This window comes from Phaethon lepturus, unplaced genomic scaffold (assembly GCF_000687285.1).
Source record: "Phaethon lepturus isolate BGI_N335 unplaced genomic scaffold, ASM68728v1 scaffold3019, whole genome shotgun sequence".
NCBI classification, from domain to species: domain Eukaryota; kingdom Metazoa; phylum Chordata; class Aves; order Phaethontiformes; family Phaethontidae; genus Phaethon; species Phaethon lepturus.
This window is the reverse complement of record NW_010564000.1, coordinates 1037-13024: the sequence shown is the minus strand read 5'-3', so window position 1 is coordinate 13024 and position 11988 is coordinate 1037. Positions and strand designations below refer to the sequence as shown.

The 11988-nt window shown below is 35.4% G+C and overlaps 1 protein-coding gene across 1 annotated transcript in view; it reads right to left on the bottom strand.

Moving 5' to 3' along the window:
* Positions 1 to 9111, bottom strand: part of CEP128 (centrosomal protein 128kDa) — a gene marked incomplete at its 3' end in the record, with an annotated part of 56126 nt that extends 47015 nt beyond the window's left edge. The window contains exons 1-5 of the mRNA XM_010294710.1: positions 8965 to 9111; positions 7489 to 7575; positions 3806 to 3932; positions 2725 to 2846; positions 116 to 207 (exon numbers count right to left, since the gene is read on the bottom strand). Coding sequence (XP_010293012.1) covers positions 116 to 207; positions 2725 to 2846; positions 3806 to 3932; positions 7489 to 7575; positions 8965 to 9111 — 575 coding nt within the window. The remainder of the gene's footprint in view (positions 1 to 115; positions 208 to 2724; positions 2847 to 3805; positions 3933 to 7488; positions 7576 to 8964) is intronic.
* Positions 9112 to 11988: the final 2877 nt, after the last annotated feature.

The window sequence follows — 11988 nt, the reverse complement described above, 5'->3', positions numbered from 1 at the left end:
TTTCCCTAAAATTATTTTTTTAAATACAAAAGAACAAAGGACTTCAAGAATTATTTAAAAGCATAACAATTATTTTCCACACTATTCATCACATGGAGTTACATTCTCTTTATACCGATTTCTTCTTGCAAGCTCCCGACTGATGTCATCTCCTAGGCGAACTTGTTCACTACTGAGATCTCGAAGAGACTGGTGGAAAGAATGCAGCTGTAAATTAAAATACACAAATTAAGGCAAGACTTAGGAACCCTTTTTTCTGTGATACTAAAAAAAAAACCCCATATATAGACATTTTTAAAAATAAAGCAGATAAAAACCTACAAAATAACAAAATTCCATGAATTGCAGATGAGCCTAGATGAGTGAATAAGGCTTGAATGCTTCTATTTCAGTCAACCCTTCACAACACTTGCTCATTGAAGTTTAATTTTCAGTACATTATTTGCTAAACCAAGTTTACCAACTGTATTTTTTTCTATGGTTCAGAGCATGGTCATTTTGGTTACCTGACACTGCACCACCTTTTTAACCTAATGGAAAGCAAGTTGAAAGATCTGAAGGGGTGAAGTCAGGAGAGACACATTTCTTGCTAATAAATGCTAGTATAAGTGAAACAAAGTTCTGTCCAGTTATATATATTACTATAAAAAAATGGCATATGAAATTGGAAGTGACCAAGCAGAACACTAGGATCTATTCAGGAACTACCAAAGCACTGAGGAAAGTTATTTTACCTTGCCTAAGACTTCACATACTCTACTAAAATGTTTTGGTTTTGTTTTTTGGTGTTGTGGGTTTTTTTCCCCCCCAGAGCATGGCGGAGGGGAAGAAGAAAACACTGAAACAAACCAAAAACACACACCACAAAAAACACATAAATTTTTCCTCTGTAAAAACCTCCCGTTTCCCCCATTCAGCAGGCTCCCAATTTACAGTCAAAGTTTTTAAGGGAGCGAATAAAAAAAGTAATAGTTCATCCATCCTTCATAGGATCAAGTGACAGTTAATCCATCCTAATGCAACCTACTGCTGTCAACAGCTCAGTGGCCAGGACCATCATTATGAAGAACCCTGGTTTACAATATCCCGCTGTTCTATGCCCAAGACATAAACCTGGATCTCTCTCAGCCCAGCTGACTGCCCTCAACATTCAGACACAGGCACTAGCATCTCCCCTGTGTGACTAACTAGAAATTTTAACCTGACCCAAGAGACTTTGAAAAACACAGCATATTTTCAGAATGTATCAGCTTAGAAAGGAGAGAAACTCAAGTGTGTTAATGGCCCATTCAGCTGGAAAATTACCTTAACTAGAAGCAGTCAGAATGGGAATAAAGTGGTTACAGAAAGAAGAAAAATCCACAACTTTAGTTAAGCAGTACTGCTTTATCTCTGCCCCAATTTCTACCTATGGTCATGATCAATGACTACTTCTCGTTCACCATTCCTTAAAACACTATACTCTTCTTACAAAATAGTTAATGATTGAGTAAAGCCATATTCACTCACTGAAAAGAAAGAATAAGTAATAAAACAGCAGTTCACATCAAAACAGGAAAAAAGCTATTTGCTTACATAGTTACTTAATAGAAACTAGGAATTTTGTATGCATTGCAGGAAGTCCCTCAAATAAAATTTCTAAAATATTTACAGAATATTTAGAAGTAGTCTAAAAGAGTTCTAAGCTTTTTGGAAGCTTAGGAGAAAAGATTTCCATATAATATTACTTTCTTCCACAGATTATCTCCCATATTAACCTTGGAGGAGGAAGGAATGGGGGTAGAAGTAGACTGAAAGGACAATGAATCAGGGTTAAATAGAAGTCTAGGAATTTCTGTAGCACTCAAAAACTTCCCAAAAAGTCACATGAGAGAATGTATTGTGGTTAAGTTTAAAATTAATTATTTGGAAGTTGAGATTGATTTAATAAAGTCAACATGAACACCTTACAATCAGCTTTTTTAGCATTAGTCATAATACATTTATCCTGGGCAAATAAGTCCACACAGAGGGATTCACTCAAGCAGGTCTAGCCACTCTGAAAGAGCAACAACAGGTACTGAAATCTCCTCTCTATCTGTAGGATATACAAATCCTATAATCTTACCCATTAAAGTATTTAATTTATTTTTTCTGAAGAGTCTGCAAGTAGGCACAAGTTGAGGGGTATGAAAGTTACCAGTGCCATACACATCCTCTCCTCCTCACATCATCTGCCTGAAGTACGGGGTCAAATTATCTCACTCACAGGTCAAACCTAGAATTAAGATGGAGTACTAGCTGGCTCAAAATCAATCCAGGCTTCAATGAAGTAAACAGCAAAAGTACTAAGACCCTGTGCCATTAACTGAAGCAGAACATTCCCCTTTATAGCCACACTGGATTTCAGCATGTAGGTGAATGTTAGAAAAAATAATCTCAGAATACGTAATTTTCTCATACGTGGTCTAAAAAGTACAGAGACTATTTTCATACATTCCTTTTGATATCACTACCATCTGCATCTTTTTCTCTATAATGATAGATTTGCATGAAACTTCATGACACTGGCAGATACAAGAGGTGACTGCCTAACAAAGAATGGCACTTAACACTGAAAGCACACTTCACAGCTGAAACATTCTTAGCTGCATCATCAGAATAACCTCATCTGATGTAAAAGAGAAGAGCCTGGTAAACACATATTGACTGTTTGGGGAAGCAACTCCCATTAGTGCTCTGTACCTGGTCCAAGTTATCTGCCTCATTGACAAATCGAACACTTGCAGATCTAGACCTTCGATGTTTATTGCCCTGTGAGTTTCCATAATCCCTGAGAGGAGAAGTAGGCAGGAAGTGGCGGTTTCCTTTATGAGATAAGAGACAAAAAAAGTAAGTAGGAAGACCTAACTTCATACAGGAAATTTTTCATTTTGCTTAACGAAAAACGTGTGTTTCATCATGCCAATATCCTTATAGGCCACATTACAGACAAAACAGCTACTAAAGTTACATAAAATGTACAGGCATACTTCTTGTTTAGCTCTTCCCAGGATTCTTCTTCAATTTAAATATTTCCGGAATACATGTATGTGATGGGTAAGAACGAGGTTTCTTGTGTCCTCCAATGAATAGGTAGGGTTTTTTCCTCAAATTTTATTTGACCAAGCAACAGCTTTTCCTCCACCTGGATCTATCATAGCTTCAAACTACAGTACTTTACAGCATTTACATTAGAAAAATGAAAGTTTAAGAGTTTTCTACTAAAATACATTAAATGCTACTTCTGGGAGGAATCCTCCTCCCAAATACACATTTTCCTAAAACACAACGAATTTTCAGAGATGTACAAGAAAAAACTACTTTTCTGTAGGTTATACACTGGTTCCGTTTTTCCTTTTCCACTGAGTCTTATATAATTTCATCCACACATCCATAATCTCCTGCTTTTAAAATTTAACTTTCCTTTCTGCTGTGAAGCAAGCTTCAGATGATGCAGTATCTTTTGGATTTAGCTTTAACTTGTATGTACCTACAAGTCATGCAGTGGACAAGGAATTTTCTCTACTGAAAGAATCAATGTTTCATTTAGATGTCTTGGGATATCAGCAGAAAAGACTACATAGTGTAAAGCTATAAGAATTTACCAAATAAAAAACTGTATAACTTAATGTGGGTCTCACAAATTTCTAAATTTAATTTCTTAGAAGTAATCCATGATGACTTTTCACACCATTATCTTTACACATTTTTTTTAAATTTCCTCTTTCCATACAACATCTATATGACATAATTTAAGTATATTCAAGCATCTTAAGTATTTTACCTGACACTCCTTCTCCATCCAAATCACTAGGGTATAAGCTTGAGAGAGAAGCACTTCTCATTCCAGAATTTCGGGTCAGTCGTTGGCTCCTTAACTGACCTATAGATTGTTCCAGTGTTTCCTTTAACTGCAGAGGAATTACAATTTACCGAAATATGAACACAGACTGATTAAAAAAACACATGTAAAATATTTTCCAAAAAAAGTCGTTAAGAGAATCAAAACTTCTTTTAAGCCAAGTATAGCTATGAATTAATAACAGTTTTTCTTCAATATCTCATATGTCATATCCCCATAATTCTAGCAAAACATGTTTCCAACATTGGCAGCTTCAAATATCAAGTTTCTTAAAACAGTGGTGCAACAAACCAGGAAAACTTAAAAGAAAAGTATGTCTCCTACAACCAAAATAAGACCCATTTGCCAGCAAGGCTCAGTAGCAGCCCTGCAAATTCCAGAAAACAATTTCAAAGAAGTTTTTTTAAATTTGAACTTTTTTTACCAGCCCTACGTGGAATCAATATGACATACGGCTATCAAATTTCACTAAGCAGTTTGGTGTCAAGCCCTACTTTTAGTTGTTACACTTCCAGAAAAAGGCAGCCATTCCCAACTTAAGAGTTCAGAACTAACTATATTCCTAAATAAGTTCCTCATTTTTCAATCTTGCATCTTATTTTCTAAGATTGCATTTGCTAACTTTGGTTCTTAGCCACTTGCTTTATTTGACAATCGATAAACCATCAATTTCTAAAGGTTCACCTATCCTCTCCCTAAGAGAGGCTTGTACACAAATGGTTAAATTGCTGCTTTATTCTTGCAGAATTACACACACTGTGTTGGATCTCTCTCTGGGCAGCACTTTTTTCCCCAAAACATAAAACACTACTTTAAATCTTTTCTGAATCTTTCAATGCTCTTTTACGTTCCTTTTAAAGTACTCTTTTTAAGTTTTCATTATATGGTATTATTAAAATAACTTCATTACCACTAAGAAACTCTCAAACCAAAAGCCTTAAGGATTTTCTAATGCTTTCTCAAGACGACAGAGGCTACTTGAGGGAAAAAGATACAACAAAGCATGTATGTAACAAAAGGTCACTTTTGTATTCAAAAAGCTAAAACTTTTTTAAAAATTCATTAAAATGCCAGAGGATTAAAGATCATCAATTATTCAATTTTCAAATCTAATTTGACTCTGTCAAAGACTTATCTTGCATCTTTATAGGGCAATAAAAACTCTGAATTAAGCTATAGGTGCTCAGTTTGCATGTTTTAGCTTTACAGCACTCATTTTCATCCTTTCTACATGAAACCAGACAGCTGGATTTTATTATTTTTATTTTTTTAAAAAAAAGGAACATGACAGTGTCCAGAATTAACAACCTTACTCTTCGAGATTTTTTTTTAGAACAGAACAATGGCCAAAAACTTGTTTAAAAATGTTTAGTTATAACTTACATTATCAACATTATTAGATTTTAAGGTATTTCTGTTCTATTAAAAAACAATTTAATTATTAAAAGAATGAAGAGAGGCTAGTGACAGTAGAATAGAGATATTAAAAACCACAACTTTGGTGAATATTAAGGATATTCTATTCAATCTGAATTTCATTCCTCAACATCTCATCTATAAGATGTTTAAATCCCATCAAAACAGTGCCTAACATTTTGGTCCTTTCCCTATTTGTTCTTTCAATTTGTTGTTTGGGGAGGGGATTATAATTTATTTAGACAAACATCAGTGCTATCAGAAAAAAATAAGATTAAAAAAAAAAATCAACAGATCTCTCTCAAAGGCTAATTACTTTTAAACCTCTCCAAAGCCTCACATTAGCAAAAATATCACCCTACAACAGTCTCTTCTACCTCTCTCTACCTCCTCCCAACCCCAAAAAGCAGAAGGGAACCTTTTTTCTACTATTTTTGTTCTCCGGGGACATAATGAAATCACAGACCAACAGAGAAGTCAGCAGGAGAATAATATTGCTCTGGAACAAAGTACATATGCCGAGTACAATGTTCCCACCACTAGAGAATTCACAATAGCAACAACGAAATAAAGTTCTGAGCCACAAACCTTCCTGACCCCGTAAGTTACATAGCAAGTTTTGCATTGATTCACAGGCAGACAGCTGGCACCTCAAAGTGAAGTAGTGAGACTACTTTATAAATTAGAGTGGAAAACAGCTCCTCACCAGCCCAACAGTCACCAATTCATAAATGCAAATACGCTATACAACGGTCTGAAGAAAGTCTTTTTTAAGGAAAACGTCAAAGAATTCAAGAGCAACACATTACAATATTCAGCAGAACTGACAGAACCTAAAGACATATCCCATTTGGAGCAAAATATTCTTAGATAAGCAATCTTGTCTAGTATGGTAGAAATGCTTGACCAACTATAACTTTTAAAAAAAAACAACCAACACATCACTATCCAAATGAGAAATTTATTCAAGTTTTTTCTTAAATATTTATTATAGATTCACTACTTTCTGATCCCAGCTGCTGCTTCCCACATACCAAATACATGCAACATCTATTTTATGCAAGTCAAAACTTCTCCTTCAGAAAGGGAACAGGAACTCAGAGAAACACGCTATCTTTACTAATAAGACTGATTTTACGCTATTGGAATGAGATGGTTAGAGTCTCTACTTTTCTCCTCCATTTAAGCCATAATCAAAAGCCACCTAGCATGACTAAGAAGAACAGACATTAAGTCAAAACTAAATTTGACTGATGTCTCACTCACCTTTCCTAATAGAAAATCTTTCCAGAATAATGATGTTGAACTACAGTTAGTATCAGCATTTGTTAAAAACAGACAACCTTAAATGGTTTCAATGCCCACCAGAAATTCCACAAATTCAAAACCTAAGTAGAGCTTATAAAGACACAAACAGCATTCAAACAGAAGAAAATTATTACGGGGCATATAACATCCCAAATCACTTCCATGCACAGCTTGTGCATACTGACTTAGAAAGCAAGCAGTGTGGAGAAAACAAGCCTTCTTTTCTACAGTTCGCTTTTTTCCCCCCTCTTTCTCTCTACCCTCACATGCAAAATATTCCTACATCTCATATGTATCTATTTCAAGGCAGCACCTGCTGCATTTTGTTTGTAACCAAGTTATAAAGCTCTCTTGCCCTACAAGCACCAACTTGTATTACTTTTTCTGTCTAGACACCTGTTTTCAAACTTGTAGAAGCTTGATATTTACGAGAATTTCAGCCCTTCTGCAATTTAGAGAAAGGTGGTCAACAGATTCAGAAGCTGTTGTAGAATGACAGGAAAAAAACTTAACACCAGTATGATCACAATGTCATTCCCTGCTGTAATTCATCTTTTATCACTTATTCACACAAAAGAAACATGCTCCCCAATACCCTGTTTCAGCTATCCACCTTGTACTTGGCATAGTATCATAACATAACAATCTATTTGGTGCTTATAAACCAGAAAAGTAATGAAGCTATAAAACCTGCCAGAGTTTCCTTATATAACATGATATAGTACTATAGTTTGATTTAGATTGCTCAAATAAATATGAAAAGTTTCTGTTTATAACTACTTAACTCTTGATATATTCTATTTATTGTGACCAAGTTTTCAGCTATTAATGCTATTAGCAGAAAAGATTTAAGAAGTTAAGATAAACTGAAAGTTGCTCACAGTTGCTATTGCTTCGGTTTGTTCCTTGTTGTATTCTCTGTATTGTCCTAGTAAATGGTCAACATGTCTTAGATTTCTGTTGGTATCCTTAAAAAAAAAGTTTGAGGAAAAAAAGTCAAAACAAACCTCCTCTAATCAAACATTAGTGTTGTTTTTATTATTCTTGGTTTATAAGAGTAAGCTGGTAACACAAGTGCTTTTTAAAGGGTCTAAGCATTCAAAATCCTATTCAGGTAACTAGAATCTGAATATGTACAGTACAACTAAAGAGAACAAGAAAAACTCAACTGAAACAAAAAAAAAACATGCTATCATTTACTTTTACTACAGTAAGGCCTCAGGTTCAAAGAAAAAGTTTCATAAGTTTCAGCCATTCTGTAGAAAAACCTTTTTAATCCAAAGATCTTAATGTTACCTGCCAGTAAAACAGAATTAACTGAGAAATAACAAATTTTTGAAGACCAACACATTAGGTAAGATCTCTGCATGAGCACTCTCTGACCAGATGAAGAGCTGGATCAGATGGCAGATCTGCTGAAAACCAGTCCACAAAAGCAAGTAGCTTAAAATCAGAATTTCAGAAGAGCAGCTAGAAAGAGGTTAGACAGAAACAGGACAATACCAAAGAGTGCCTTTCAAAAAATAGTCAGATTACATTCTTATTAACTCATCTCTTTTCTAGCTTGATGATTATTTTCCAGCTAAGAAGTTTTGAAGGTTAAATTCAGCATTCTATACAGATTTTTCTCTTCTCACATATTAAAAGAATAAGATATATTGCCAGCCAAACAATACTTCAACACAAGTGATAATACATAAGGCAACCCTCTCTAGGTAGTCAGTATTGTCAGCTAGAGAAGACAATAAATGACGTCAAGATAGCTAAATGTCTCCTTCCACTTGCAAAACAGATTCAGAGATTTCCTCCACTGCCTCCACTGAAGAAGCAGGAATTAAATGAACACTTTTGCCTGCTTAGGTATGGATGTCTTACAAGTTTATCAACACTGCTTCTCACTGTGCTGTTCCACATCTAGAAAATATTTGACTTGTAAGCTCTGTCATGAGGGAATGGACTGCCTACATATCTCTCAGGAATTTGGAAATTATACACAGTACAAGACAAGAAAGATGAGTCAGGAACTTTCTGCTACGAAATCGAATGCCTTTTGTGAGAATCTGACAGTTTTTGACATCATTCAGTTTGCTAACTTCATAGACAGTATTACCAAACATGTCATTGTTTCTAACAACATTCCATTACTGTATGAAACAAGGGCTGTATAAAAGTGTAACAAGCCACACACTTTCAGCTCAAAGATAATATGATCAATTTCCAAAAACCTTTTTGGTTTGCACAGAAAGCAATGTTTCCCATCAGTACAGTATTTTCGACAACTTCAGAAATTAAAATTTGACCCTATGTTACAGAAACACAGACTCTATAAATACTTTAAAACCATGTTTGTAAACCACCTGTAAAGTGCTTGCTAAAGTATGGATCTTCTCTGTAACTTCTTCAGCACCATAGTTACGACCTCTGTAGTGGGATGCTCTCAAAGGTGGCCGCCTTCCTATTCGACCCCTAAGAAAGTTGTCTGAATCACTGGATGAATCTGCCATTAGTATCTTGAAACCTAGGCAGAAAGACCAGAAAAAGTAATGAATGTTAGAACCTGATTGTAACTGAACAGTCTCCAACTTGCACAATATTCCCAAAGCAACTTCAGAGACTCAGACTACATTTACATTAGCCTTTCCCGTTCAGGTGAACAAGATGTACTTTTGAAGCAGATCTCCCAATTGCTCCTCAGCTATTATGTTTGTTTACACCATGAAGCAATGCCAAGATGCAAGAGGCAGAGCCCATTAGGAGAGAACTAAATCAAAAGATGCACTCTCGCTACTTCTAAGTGTTCAGTACCCAGAATAAGACCATAGCCCAAAGCAAATTCTCCCCCCCCAAAACATACAGTGGAGACATCAGGGCTTTATCAACTGTTCTGGTCTGCAGGACCATTCCCCTTTCCCCTCATACTACTTGCTAAGCTATATTCAGATTAGCCAGGGCCAATTAAGACACATAACCCCAAGTAACTAACTGAAGCAAGTCTAGGAACCAGTATCTTAATGATTCAAGGAGAACTGGAGATATTATGGAAGAAAGCAAATGCAGTGTCTTAAAAAGAAGAGAAAGAAAAGAAAACTGTGGCCAAGACAAATCAACTTAATTTAAATATGTGGAAAAAATGAAAACAAACAATTTTAAGTTTCCAACAAAAGATCTGTAAAAAAAAAGCAATGTCTCAATATTCATCAACAATGTCATGTTCTAGAAAGAAAAAGCTAACACCATACAAGATCTAAAAATAAGAGTAATTTTCTAAATTGTGAAATATTTCTTTTATGCAATGTTAATTCAACATAACCCAGATTACTATGCTGATGGTGGGACAATTCACTTGACTAGAATTCAAAAATTACTTGCAGCAGAAGAAATACAGCTTCTGAGGAAAGAATGGAGAGATTGCTGAGCCTTAAGAATGGCAAGGTACAGAAGAGAAAATAGGATAACAATTGCCAGACATGGAAAAAGAAATTATTAAAAGCTACAGACTGCTATGACCAGTATAGTAAAGTCACATAGTAACTGATTAAACAGGAGAGTAAATCAACGTACTTAGTCTGCGCTTAAGTACACCAATATTCTTCACATTTTCTGAAGCAATGAATTTATCTCATCTACCCTCCCCTTATCTCACTAAAGCACATTTTTACTGCCAGTATCAGAATTCACTATTCCAGTGCCTCTCACTCTAGTCAGCTGAAATGAAGTTCAAATGAGGCTGAGAAGCAGGAAATATGGGATATTTTCAGACAGAGAAAAATAAAAGAAATAAAACACTAGTAGAAATAACAACATGGAATAATACTGATTTTTTTACCAAAATTCAGTACAAAAAAACCCCAAACAAACAACTTACTCGGTCCTGCACATTACTACATCAAGCTGTGTTTTCCCCTTGATCTTTACTAGAACCTCATACAGACATAAGCAAGATCAATATTCCAACACACAGACCACAGGTATCACCAATAAGCATGAAAGGAGACTTGTCTCAACCAAGTTTGGCATCACTTGTTCTAGAGTAATTTTGAATTCCTTCTATAACTGCAGTTTCAGTTCTCTGGGCTAAAACATCTCTTTCTGATCTTACCAAAAGCATGACAAGCAGCTCAATCACTCAAAACCCAGTAAGCAACTGATTCAGTGATCAGTTTCCTCCAAGCTTAACAAAGTTTTTCAGTTTCAAAGCATTTTGTGAAAATATCTTTAAGATACCAATTAAAGAGGAGACCATATTAATGGCCATACTAAGAATTAAGCACAAGATCAGCCTTATTAGGGATCAGAAACTCAACCCGGAGACATTAATCCACAGGAATCTAATCTTCATCTACTCATGGACCTATGTACCTGCATATTTTGCCTGACTGTTATCATTCTTACAGTTGCAACACATTTAATTTTAATAGTCATAGCAAATGGTTGATGGTCTGTATCTGTCATTATCTCAAATAAAGTCATAGTAAATGCTGTTTTGGCAACTTAGCTTCTTCAGAACTCCATTCACAGTTTCACAGGAAGCAAATTCTCTTTTCCTCCCAAACTGGACAGAAAAGCATACGTTGGATTTACTCCATATGTAGACTACTGCACAGAAGTATCCCACAAGAGCTAGAAAACTAACCTTACATTACGCAATTCACACAGCTTGTTGGCGAGTCAAACAGCTCCAACTGAAAGATTAGGCTTAACTCTTATTCTACCATGTCACATTTCTTTCTAGAAGCTGAGCGCCAAAAAATAACATCACCTACAATATTATCAGTTTCACACTAGTGAAAGAGGGATTTTCAAGGATATCTGAGTAGACAGAGAAATTAAGAACAATGAGACATGTAACAACATTCAAGTGATAGAAAGTGTTTTAACTCATTTCCAGATGAAATGGCATAAACCAGTAGAATTCCAATGGTTAGTTATTGCATCTCAGCTGATGGAAACTAAGTTCTTAAAAAATTCTCAAACTTTTTTGAGTGGGCCTCTGAACACGGCCCCAGACATACCTCTAGTTAGACAAGTATAGCAACTTGTAATGTCAGGAAGAGATAGGCACTGACAGAAATTAATGAAAAACAGCAATCTGTTATCTGCTGAAAACATCGTTCCGAGAAGTATCTCAACCATAAGAACCCCAACTACCAAAAAGCTATGACACTGAAGAAAACAAAAGAGAAACAAAGATTTAGAGCAGAAAATATTAATAGGTTTGTTTTCAGCTGTCCAAAACCAGGCTCATTAAGATACTTATTGGACAAAGCACTGAAGAAAGGCTAATACACAAGGTAAACATAAAAGAAAACGCTAGACACAGGAGGACATTTTGTCTGATGAAAACTTCCCATTTATGGCCAAGTAGCATTCCTCTTTGTTCT